The 11,781-nt window shown below is 36.1% G+C and overlaps 2 protein-coding genes across 5 annotated transcripts; both read right to left on the bottom strand.

The window, feature by feature from the left end:
• Positions 1–147: 147 nt before the first annotated feature.
• On the bottom strand, positions 148–3,240 carry LOC107827967 (uncharacterized). 3 transcript variants are annotated; one of them, XR_001657657.2, is made up of 6 exons: positions 2,943–3,240; positions 2,361–2,853; positions 1,749–1,887; positions 1,563–1,624; positions 423–626; positions 148–250 (listed from the first exon to the last, which is right to left on the bottom strand). XR_001657657.2 is itself a non-coding variant. In XM_075250447.1 (6 exons), the coding sequence occupies exons 1-6, from the start codon at positions 3,085–3,087 to the stop codon at positions 604–606; spliced, it is 921 nt and encodes a 306-aa protein (XP_075106548.1). In that variant the 5' UTR covers positions 3,088–3,240; the 3' UTR covers positions 158–603. The 3 variants fall into 3 exon arrangements, 2 of the variants coding, with proteins under 2 accessions (XP_016510686.2, XP_075106548.1); XM_075250447.1 differs by adding an exon at positions 1,188–1,246 and having other exon boundaries at positions 158–626; XM_016655200.2 differs by having other exon boundaries at positions 148–626.
• Positions 3,241–5,043: 1,803 nt separating this feature from the next.
• On the bottom strand, positions 5,044–9,719 carry LOC107827964 (putative mitochondrial saccharopine dehydrogenase-like oxidoreductase At5g39410). 2 transcript variants are annotated; one of them, XM_075250448.1, is made up of 4 exons: positions 9,447–9,719; positions 8,083–8,156; positions 6,569–7,475; positions 5,044–5,811 (listed from the first exon to the last, which is right to left on the bottom strand). In XM_075250448.1, the coding sequence occupies exons 3-4, from the start codon at positions 7,337–7,339 to the stop codon at positions 5,122–5,124; spliced, it is 1,461 nt and encodes a 486-aa protein (XP_075106549.1). In that variant the 5' UTR covers positions 7,340–7,475; positions 8,083–8,156; positions 9,447–9,719; the 3' UTR covers positions 5,044–5,121. The 2 variants fall into 2 exon arrangements, with proteins under 2 accessions (XP_075106549.1, XP_016510684.1); XM_016655198.2 differs by lacking the exon at positions 8,083–8,156.
• Between the last annotated feature and the right edge of the window lie 2,062 nt (positions 9,720–11,781).

The following is an 11,781-nucleotide window of genomic DNA, read 5'->3' on the forward strand; positions in this document are numbered from 1 at the left end:
AGTAAATCCATAAAGAACGCAAGCTAACGGCGTCTCAATTTTTTCTTGAGAGCTTATTTCGTCTAAGTAATTAAAAAATACATTAAGGAGTAAATCCTTTAAAAATGGTGGACGTAAAAAAGCAAACTGGTGAAAGTAAAGCTATACATAAGCTGTAACAGAACTATCCAAAAAATGCAAAAGCATAGCTGCTCAGTTATACGACCAGGCAGTCAGCAGCATCAAGCGTGGCGAATATCCAGACATATTACTGACAATAATTAAAACCAAAACATAAGTAATTCAAAGTCTAAAAACAAAGCGAACATGTGAACTTTGTTCCACTACGACAGGAAAAGAAGAAGAAAAGAAAAGAGCAAACCACGAAACAACAAATATAGTCATATTTGAAAAAAATGTTAATCACTTATGTAGGGAAATACCTGTGAAGTTCCCACGTGCAAATAGGCTAAAACAGCTTCCTTCAGGAAACTAGTTTGACCAGTTATTCACAGCTTTGATTTAAGCTCAGGTATCTTTCTTTTTGCATATTCATGAGCAATCCTAATTGCACTATTGCTGTGGCGCAAAGTGAACTCTGCCAGCAAGATTTGGCTCTCTTCACTAGTTAGATCTCCATGACATCCCTTAAAAGAAAAAAAAAAGTCAACTTTCTGTACATGGAATCTTGGAGATCATGAACAAAAGAAGGCCAAATCCTTCTATAGGTTAGAAACTTGAAGCAACTATGATCAACTACGGTGTCACCTTCATCAACCACCAAAGACGAGTCAACAAAGTTTCAAATTTTCTAAGGTACAATAATACAGGAGAGATATCAATTAACACTGAAGATAGATTGTACCACTCTTTTACCACGCTTTCACCTTCTTGATTGTTAGTAGAGAAGCACCATAGGCAGATAGATTGTACCATTATTTTCCTATTTCCACGGAAGGTTAAAAGAAAGATAGAAAAACAACATGCTATGTAGCTAATGCAACATGTATAACCTTTAACCCACAACCTCATCCAGAAAGAGAAAAATCAAGGCAATACTTGTATCACCGAGAAAAAAAAGAAGGTAACCCTAGTCCATAGTTTCTCCATTCCATCGGATGTACTGCAATTTGATTGTCCCCACCCCCTTCCATCAGAGTGCATAAGTAGGCCAGCAGCAACAGATACATTGAATGAGTCTACCATGCCTTTCATTGGAATACTGCAGTGCATGTCTGATAATTCAAGAGCCTCATCACTAATTCCCCTGCAAACAACAATATCTCATCTAGTTCTGGTCCATCTCAGAAAAATAAATCATAGTCTTTTCATGTCAAGAGGCAATATTCCTATTATCTCTAATTTTACAAGGAAATAGAATTAGATCTTCTTCAGCATAAAGAAGATCATTAAAATAGAGAACCAAGACTAGAAAGAAATTGATAACAAATTCTACCAAAAAATTTATCGCAGATGCTAATATGATTATAGTTCAAATGTGACAGAATATAGTAGTCCCTGTCAGCAGGTAGGATCAAATCTGAATAACTATTCTTGAACGAGGACAGCAGACTAACACCTACCTAAGCTCATTTCCAACAACAATTGCAGTTGGGCATGACCAGTCCATATCGTACACAGAAACCTACAATAGAAAGACAACTTTCAATTGACATCTTGAGAAAGCAATAAAATGGAAAGAACCAAAAAATGAGCAAGCAAATTTTCACTGGCAATTCAGTATAAGAAATAAAAGAGGATCTCCATACTGTGTCCATTCCAAGATGTGTTGTCGCAATACGATAACCACGTGATTTCAAAACTTTGAAACACTCATGGACAGAATCCCAAAGTTCGATGTCCAACCATTTCTCAGCTCCCATGCTGACATGACGATTCTCCCTGTACCTGTAGGCAGATAGTAAATGTCAAGGCACTTGCACAAAGAGTGCTCTACAAAACCAATTCACTTATAAAAACCGTTCCCTTCCTGCAAAATTAAATCGTCAAACAAAAATATTGGAACTCTCTGTGACAGGATTTGTTTGCACTGTTAGATAGTAAACCACTTCTGGAACGCTTTGCACTAAACCTTAATCAACACGATGACTAAGTAAACCACAAAATGCATTTGTTTCACTAAATATAACCGCGAGCTGGGTATAACATTGAACCAAACGTTCTTCTTTATTTCCCTAGCCAAAGGAGGGGAAACTATAAAGCATGTCGCCTCAGACACATTGTTGTAAATCATGTATTATGCTAAGAATACATTTGAAACTCAAGTCGATACAACTAAAACTGCCAATTATTTAAGCAATATCGAGCATGGTAAGAAAAAGAAACAAATAAGTACTATTTTCACCTAAAGTGCTGAGCACCTTTTCGAACAGTCACACGCTACAACATGGACTGACTGAATGCCCAGTGCATCAGCTGACCGAAATGCAGCTGAAATATTGCCAAAATCACTCAAACCTTCCACCACCAAACATACAGAATATGTCCGATTCATCACAGCATGTCTAAACCTCTCTTTCCTCGAATCCATTATAACCGGATTCAAAGCTTCCAATACCTCTGCGCTATTCAAATCCACATTTCCCGCCTTAAATCTATCCAAATACGGAAACCAACGGTCCTGATGCCCCTGGCCTTCAGTATTGGACCTACGTTCCATTTTCATAAATTTTGTTACATCATCTCTATTGGAAAGCAACTCTTCTACTGTATCTTCCGATTTTTCCTCCGGAATTTCTACGGCGACACGCGGAACTGTCATTTCCTCCGCATTTTCCGAAGTTTCCAGCGAAATTGCTCCTCGAGTGCTGCCATATCGTCTTGAAGTAGCTCTACACGGTTCGATTCTAAATCCTACATAGAAATACAGTAAAGAACAAGGTTAGTGTAGTAAACAGATACAGCGCAACACATAGAAAATCACAAACATTATAAATAGATACCTGGATTAGGAGAGAGTAGACGCAGTGCGTTAAAAGGAGAGAAATTGGATAAAAAATGAGAAGAGAAACTTCTCCGATAACTGCTTCGAGTTTTGAACTCAATAAACGAAATTGAGGAGCGAAATAAGGTTTTGCAGGCGCTCATGGCATTAACTTGATGGGGATGATTCTTCTCTCACTTACAGGAAATGGAGATTTTGCCGGGGATTGAACTGGACTGGACTGGACGAAGGAGGAGTAAACGGCGTCGTGAAGAGACCACGTTCAACTTGGGTCAAGCCCAACTAACCCGCCCAAAACATTTGGTACTCCTAACTATACATTTCGGACAACTTAATGGGAATTGTCCAAAATTGAACTGCAAGATCACACGTTCAATTTAAGTGCTACTACTATTTTGTGACATTCTTTTTTTGTTTCCATCCTTTTATTTAGGTGCATTAAATTAAAACATTATATATGGAAGAATATAGAAGTGTATATTCATTCAAACTCTTTTGTCAACTTAAAATTATGTGTATTACATTTACTTGACATTCTACTTCAATATTTTTCTGAAGAAGTTAAATAGAACATATTGATCAGAGCTCCTGTTTTTGTAATAAAATTGCATGGTACGTAAATATTGGAAATAGCATTTCCCTTATATTGTAAAACAAAATATTTTGACTTCGCTTTTAGTAGTAGCTTAGTTGGATGACTATTTGAACTCTCACCTTGTTGGTGAAGATTCAATTCCTCACCTTAGACAAGATATAAAGAACATAACCAATACAGGGAATGACGGAGTACCGGACCATATCTATTTTTGCGCCATGACAATCTCACTCGAATTATGGGAACTACTTTTCTCCCCTAATTCTGCTTCCTCTTCTCCTATTTCCTACGTATAATTTTTTAAAAATGGTGTATGAAAGAATATGTACGTTCAACCAAAAAGTTTTAGAGAATAGCTGCAATAATAGTCCAGCTTAATAATCTAAGTTGGAGTACATAATTTTTGAAGGTTTCCTCGCTTGAGGTTTAATGCTAAAAACCCACAAAATATTAAGAACGTTAAATTCCATCCTCAAATAAATTTTGCAGTTACCTTTTGTTTTCCGGACAACAAAGAGAATTATATTAAAAGAGACATAATATTGTTAATATTATCTAGTCAATTGACCTACATCAATCTACTAATATAGAAGAGAGAAAAAACTTATATTTTAATCGATCAGCTATAACTCAATCCCAAACTGGTTATAGTCTCCTATGTGAATCTTCTATAGCCATTCCGCTCTATTCAGGAGCTAATTTCATTCATTCATAACGTGGGAGTATTTTCAAAATTTTAAATAATCATGTGTCTTTTTATTTTACAAGTGTCATACCTTTTTACATGTGGCATTGTTTAAAAAGATTGTTTGACAAATGACCTTACTAAGCCAAGTGGCATTTTGCATGAGATGTTTTGGCATCTTGCATGAAGGAAATTTGATACACTTATCTTGTGTAGAAGCTTTCCGTAGGCCTATATATAGCAATGATTATGCCATTATTCTTCTATCATCCAAACACCAAAAAAAGCTAATCATTAGCAAAGGAAGAAAATTCTTCTATCTTCTTTCCCTCCTATATGTTCTTCTCCTTTTCATTTCTTCTTCTATAATATTTTAATTGACAAAAGATATTAGTTGCTCTCTCTATTTCAACTTGCTGGATTTATTATTAATATTTTGCTATTCTTGTATTCTCTTAAATAGAGGTAAACTTGTTTAATATTGGGGAAACATTTTACATTGCTGAAATAGTTGCCTAGCACGACTCAAGCCAATTCGTGGACTTACAAATAATGTTATAGCTGTGTTATTGTTATTTTCCCGCGTTATTTCTCTACACATAATTCATGTCTTTAAGAAAAATTAGGAGTTCTCTATGACTACCTTTTATATATGGTTGTAAAGATAGTTAAGACACTATAAAGAAAGAACTAGAAAGATGGCCAGGGATTCTGAAGTTAGTCCACGGAAAGAAACAAACAGAAAAGCACCTTAAGGCATTGAATAAGCATATTAAAACTTAAGAAAAAATACAGTCAGAAGAACACGCAAAGAAAGTAGAAGGAATTAATAGAATCATTATTACTGTGGCATAAATTCGAATTTTCCATATGACTAAAACTGCACTCAACTACCATTTAGTTAATAGCATTCTTTGAAATAACATCAAAAGATATTCCATTCTGCTGAAGCCTATCTTGGAGGTCTGTCGGGCCAAACACAATCCCAGGAGGGAAAACACCTCCCTTTGGAAGATTGTTTCGTTCCTTGAGCAAAACAAGGGCACACTGGACTAGAATGATTGGAGTTGTCGAATAACCAATCTCAGGTCCCATTACTCTTGTAATTATCTCCGTATCGGGTTTCCTGTTTCCTTGTGATGCAAGATTGCCATCACTATACCCGTGTCCAACAAACCACATCTTAAAGTTAGCACTTGCTACTTCATCTTCAGTTGGACCTTTTGTCCTGAAATATCCAAGACTGAACACTGAAGGGAAATTCAGGAGCAACCACCTGCCTATACTAGTTTGACCAAAGTGACCAATGAACCAGCCAACTATAATGAAATGAACAACACCTAACAGAGATTTCGAAGCTATCTTCATACCAAAATGAGCTGGCTTTATGCTAGACCAAAATGCCTCCTTCCTCTCAATCTGTTCAGTGCTTTCATTAACACCAGGTAAACCACGAGGAGCTTCAGCCAAACATGAAAGTGTTCTCCTCACTATAGTTGCATCTGCTGATGGTAACTTTACAGCCCAAAGCCCAATTTCCTTAAGGTGGTGTACCATTGGACCTTTATGAGGGGGAGGACCAGAAATCTGAAACAAACGGGAAAATATTGGAGTGTGGAAGAGTAAATAATACGCTTCACAGATCTGATATGTTATTTAAAAAAGAAGAATTAATCCAAATAGTCGCTCATCTAATCTCTTAAGCTAAAAATAGCCGACCGATGTATAATATATATATATATATATAGATCATGTATAATATATGTATAACTATGTATAATTAATGTATAATCTACTTATACTTGCTAGAAAAAGTAAACAATGAATTTGACCCGCTATTTACGTAATAATCATTTTGTATAACAGCTTAAACATTCTCCAAAACGAGTTAACTATAATTGACTGCGGATATTGACTAAAGTTTACACCTTCAAACATATAATGATTAATCAACTTCTAAGCTTTAGAGATCAATTGCTTCTTAACATACAACATTTCTCCGGTGAAACAAAAGAGTAGTGAAGATAGAATAGTTATACGAGGATTTGAAGTATGTGATTGAACTGAGCCCTTTTACATTTTTCCCACAAAAATCATGGGCTACTCCACACATACCCTTTATCTTTTGCGTTCGAAGCTTATAATTTTTCATATGGTACCAAAGTCGATATCTAATAAGTCCGTAATCCCCTGTTGAAACATGTAACCCCAATCTAACTTCAGTAGAAGTTTCAATAAATCTTCGTATATACACATTGATCGACATGAAACAAGTATATAAGTCATGTTATGTAGTTGAATAACCAGCCTTTCAACAAAAAAAGAAAAGATCATAAAATCTTACCACAGGACGAGGCCTCTTAGGTCTGGAGCGCCTTAGTTCCTGTAACTTGTCCGCATTAGCCACACTAAGCACTGCTGACTCATACGTCCCTAAGTTTCCAACAATTCTCTTGTCCGATTCTAGACTAATGTAGCCCTCAATCCGATTGCAAATTGCCGGCGGTAGCCACTGTCTCGAATTAAACATCCAGCCTAATTCAGCAGGAATAGAATCAAACCCACAGGCCGAAACAATTAAAGAGCCCATTTCTACAGCCTTATCATGGTACTTCATTTCCATCCTCTCCATAAACTCGGGCTCTCCACAAATATCCAAGTAATCACAACCCGAATCAGCACAAGCCTTAACAACGGGCTCACCATAAAGACGAAATGGGCCGACACAGTTAAGGATGAGTTTAGCCTGAGAAGCAAGGTGGCGGAGAGAAGATGGGTCGGTTGTGTCGGCTGTGAGGATTGGAATTTGGGGTTGTGGGTTTGAACGGGCGGCCCATTGGAGTGCATGGGAAAGTTTGGAACTGTTACGTCCCGCTATAGCTAAGCTTTTTAATGGGGAAGAGGGAATATTAAGGAATTTGAGAGCTTCTCTAATGACGTATTTGCCAGTAAAACCTGAGGCACCTAAGATTATCACGTCGTAAGTCGGGTTTGGGTTGAGCTTTTGAGACATTTTCCTACTAGATATCGTAATACATGGTGGATGATGTGAGTTTTTGAGATAAAGTCCAAAATAGTCCAATATCTTTGAAGAAATCATCTTATTAGTCCACATTCTCTGAGAAAATGACGCACTTACGGTCCAAGAGTCCAAGACCGAACTTCCGCCAAAACCCACGTACACCTCCCGTGATCGTTTCTTTCCCTCCAAAACTTGAAGCCGTAGCGCAGAATGAATCCTCCTCTGTAAGCTGCCATTGACAAGGACAATGAGACAAGTTAAATGAAGAATGACAAAATCACTTAGAAATATGAAGTCGATGGGCTTCAAAATCTACGGATGCAATAACAGTCTATCAAAAATAGTTTCTCTACCTAGAGACATATCCAGATTAAGGGATATGGATTCTCATGCTACTCTCCCTAAACCGTATATAACAATATTATATTTTTTCAGAATTACTTATCCTTTTTAGTACCAGGTTCATCTGAATCCAGTAGACTTATCTTTTTAACACGAAACATAAATTAATGTCAAAAATTTACTAAAATTACAATAAATAGTTGATATGAATATATAACTTTAGCAATATAATAAATTCAATGTTAAATATCTTAAAGGTTGAATACATAAAGTCTAAATCATGAATCTACCTTTGCGTTCACCCATGCTTAAACATTCCTATGGTGCAATAATTATCGGATGCACCTCTACAAGTGAAATTGGTGGTTCAAATCCCACTTTGACGGTCTTGTTTTCGGTACGAAGTGTAGATATATAAAATTTCAAAAAGTATATAGTTTTTAACCTATAATTCTAAAGGTGTGGTGGGTTTATGGTAAACGACTAAATTTAACCTGTCAAATGTAAATTCCCTAGATCCACCTCTTCACAATAGTGCACCGATTCTTTTGAAATCTTAAATCCGCATCTGTTAAATCACAAGATAAATGTAAGATTTGCATATATACTAACCTTCCCATGTCTCACTTATAAAATTTCACTAAATATATTGTTATTATTGCAAGGAAAGTATTGACACGAGCTTCCTTCACTACATATATCGCACCCCCTTTTCTCGAAGAAAAAGAACGTTAAGTTTTGTCGCAACCCCTTTTCTCGAAGAAAAAGAACGTTAAGTTTTGGAAAAAAGGGAAGAAGCTAAAATATGGGACAATATGGTAATTAACTCTAAGAATTCTAATTATTTTGAAGTCGATACCTAACATTTATTCATAATGCATTAAAATTTCTTTATTATTGGTAATGACTCTAAATTCAACTAAGCAACTATGTTTATAACAAAACATTTATGAGAATGACAGTGTAGACATTAAAATTTTATCGGATCAAATCCATATGAAATTTGGGTAAAATTCTAAATTTAAGATACTACGGACCCGTTTGGCCATAGATTTTGCCAAAATAAACTTGGGTTTTATTTGGCAAATACATGTTTGACCATAAATTTTGCCTATATTTTGGCAAAATCCCAAATCCCAAAAAACCAGCTCAATTGCTGGTTTTGGGCCAAATCCCAAATAATACACATGTTTTTTCAAAATAAATTTGGGAATATGTTTTGAAATGTATGTCCAAATACATTTTTATTTTCAAATCAAACTTCACCCAAATCAAATTTTTCAAAACAAATTTGAGAATCTATAACCAAATGCTAACTCTAACTTGGAGGAACCCCTAGCTACACCTATATAAGGGACCACATATTTCCTTTGAAAGTATCTTGAAACTCCGTAAAAATTCATGGAATATTCACAAAGAGATCAAAGACATTAAATATTGTCTTTCTCAAAGCTGTCGAAGTGACAAACAGATGTTCTTTTTTTTCATAGAGATCAAATACATTCTAAGAAAGTTCGTATCATCTTACGTTCGAGAAATACGCTGGTTAAGACCTCGAATCACGGAGAACGATCTAGACTTACATGACGAAATCTTGTATGACGAAATCAGATGACAAAATGATGCGAACACTTATATGCTGGTTAAGACCTCGCATCATCTTGTATATTGAGAACACTTATATGCTATCAGAATCAAACATCAGATTCTATGACGAAATCAGGAACTCCATATATACGAATTTCATTTTTTTCAATTTTTTATTCCTCAATATACAAGAGATGAGATACAAAAAATTAAGGTAATTAAACGAAAAATTGTATTTTAACATAGCATGGAAGAACCTCCGTATTACTACCTGATGACAAAATGAGGACCGAGCAAGACCAAGCCTTCAAAGAGTTCCCTTCATTTACTGATAATCACTAGGATTTCATTGTTTTAGCTCTTTGTGTAGCGGATTTCATCTCTTGGGTTTTTGATTCGAGGCTTACACAGCTTAAATAGGGAGCACGGGAGAAAGATAGCCGTTGGATCAAGAAGAAGTTGATCCTATGGTTATCATTCGCTCGCTCGTACTCCCGTTCATTAATGGAAATTAAAGGATGTGAAATCTGGCATGAGGAGGACTTGAGAAGAGCAAGTGCAGATATTTGGTACTTCTTCATTTTAATTTATAGCAAAAATTATTACTGTATTAGACTATCCACCATTTTCTGTTAGGTATTACTCCTTCCGGTCACTTTTACTTGGCATGTATACTAAAAATAGATGTTCACTTTTACTTGGTACTTTACGCATATCAAGAGAAGACAACAAATTTCTTCATGTTTTACCCATAGTATTTATTACTCATTTCAAATTATTTTCTCAAATCCAATAAAATATGCATCAATTAATATGGGCATTGATCACGCCCAACTATGCCTTATAAAAAGGATTAAGCGGTCGTTGCAAATATAATCCGGTTTACAAGTCCGGAGTCAAATCCCACAGAGAACTAATGCTTAGCTACAGTTATTCACTATCATCTAGAAGACAAGTCCAAACAATTTCTAACTTATAGACAATAAGATTCTTGTATTTAACTAATTAACTAACAAATTAAAATAGTAAATTAACAACTAAAGATACTACGGATTGGAGAAAAGATTAAGGAGGTCTAGAGTTATGATTTCCTCTATTGTCGGAATCCTTCCCGCTACGTTTTCTATAAATTCGCCTAAGTATTCTCTACCAATCATGAGCGCTCTAACTGTCATAACTCTCTCCCGAGTAATTACCACAATTTACTAGACATATTCTCCCGAAGCTGACATTAAGTACGACTCACTCAGATCGCACCAAAGGTTTTGTTATCCCTAATCCCACCTTTAAACCCTTCGTATTGATCTCTTATATGCGTTAGGAGTGATGTTGCTCAATAACTACCTAAATATGCACTCTCTCCCGAGTAATACATACTAAATAGGCACAGTCGATTGAGAGCACTTCAACCAACCACAATATAAACATAGTTGAACAATTAGAGAAAAAGCTACAGCAAATCTATATTAACGTAGTAGGAAAATCATCCTCCAATGGGTTTCATCAAAATCCTAGATAATAAATTAGCTATTCATAATAGTATGCAAAATTATAAGACTAGAATTCATAACCAATAATGGAAAAAGGAAAAAGGAAGTGAAAAACTCGTAGAAGAATTTCCTGCCTTGCTCCTAGTGTGTTCTTGCCTCCTTAGATTGAATCTCAGGTCTCCCCCGCGGCTCCGTGCTCTCCCTAGGTCTAAGTGTGTCAAAAGTCTGTCCACCGTCCTTAAAATAGAGTTTTTACATATATTTATACCAAGTAGGGTCGGGCAAGACAAAAATAACTTCTCCCGCGCGAAATAGGACTCTGGCTCTATAAAATTTGCACAAGCGCACCGCATGGGGCGACGTGCCACACGATGTGCTTGTGGAGAAGTTCAGAAAGCTGATTCTGACAGGCTGCAGGAAATTTCCACAGGCGCGTCGCGCCGCACCATGTGCCGCGGTAGTGGGAATTCTAAAAAATGCAAGACCTGAAAGTTTGTTAAGAATGAAACGGAGAATCAAGCGAGCATACGACGCATTGTCTAGTAAAATGCACATAGCTTTTCGCTCAAAACTCTGTTTGAGCTCCACAATATATCGTTGAATCTATTGATCCCTGAACACGATACCGGCCTGATTCCTTGGGCTTTTACTCAGACTTCAAAGCTCCAAATCACTTGAATTCATTCCATAATATCTACAAAGCTTGGAATCACTCTTACAAAGCATAACATGCACAATTAGTGCAAAGTACTAGTGATTAAAGTTCAAACTTAATTAAAGTGCAATACATTAGAGTGTAATAAGCGACTAAAATATGCAAGTATAGTCTGTCATCAATACCCCACACTTAAACCATTGCTCTTCCTCGAGCAATCAAACCACATTTTATATAGACACGACCTTTTTAAACAATTCTCCTAACTCATCACACCAAAAATATTTAAAATAGACTAAGCACAAAAATGTAACATCTTCACCTCAAGATTTGACTCGCAAGTACCACACATTATTCACAATTTACCCACTTACTCTAACATATAGGTCACTAACATTACCTTTCCTTTATGAATCAAGTGCCCTCACACAACAAAGAGAGTAGTTCCATACAATATAAAA

The sequence above is a fragment of the Nicotiana tabacum genome, chromosome 3, assembly GCF_000715075.1.
Source record: "Nicotiana tabacum cultivar K326 chromosome 3, ASM71507v2, whole genome shotgun sequence".
Taxonomy (NCBI): domain Eukaryota; kingdom Viridiplantae; phylum Streptophyta; class Magnoliopsida; order Solanales; family Solanaceae; genus Nicotiana; species Nicotiana tabacum.

Bases quoted from the DNA above. Each gene is read 5' to 3' on its own strand.
- LOC107827967 (XM_075250447.1), bottom strand. From the start codon at position 3,087: ATGAGCGCCTGCAAAACCTTATTTCGCTCCTCAATTTCGTTTATTGAG. The intron at 2,854-2,942 runs GTATCTATTTAT...ATTTCTATGTAG, and splicing joins TCTACTCTCTCCTAATCCAG to GATTTAGAATCGAACCGTGT. The intron at 1,247-1,562 runs GTAGGTGTTAGT...TGTTGTTTGCAG, and splicing joins GTTGTTGGAAATGAGCTTAG to GGGAATTAGTGATGAGGCTC.
- LOC107827964 (XM_016655198.2), bottom strand. From the start codon at position 7,339: ATGTGGACTAATAAGATGATTTCTTCAAAGATATTGGACTATTTTGGA. The intron at 5,812-6,568 runs GTAAGATTTTAT...CGTTTGTTTCAG, and splicing joins CTAAGAGGCCTCGTCCTGTG to ATTTCTGGTCCTCCCCCTCA.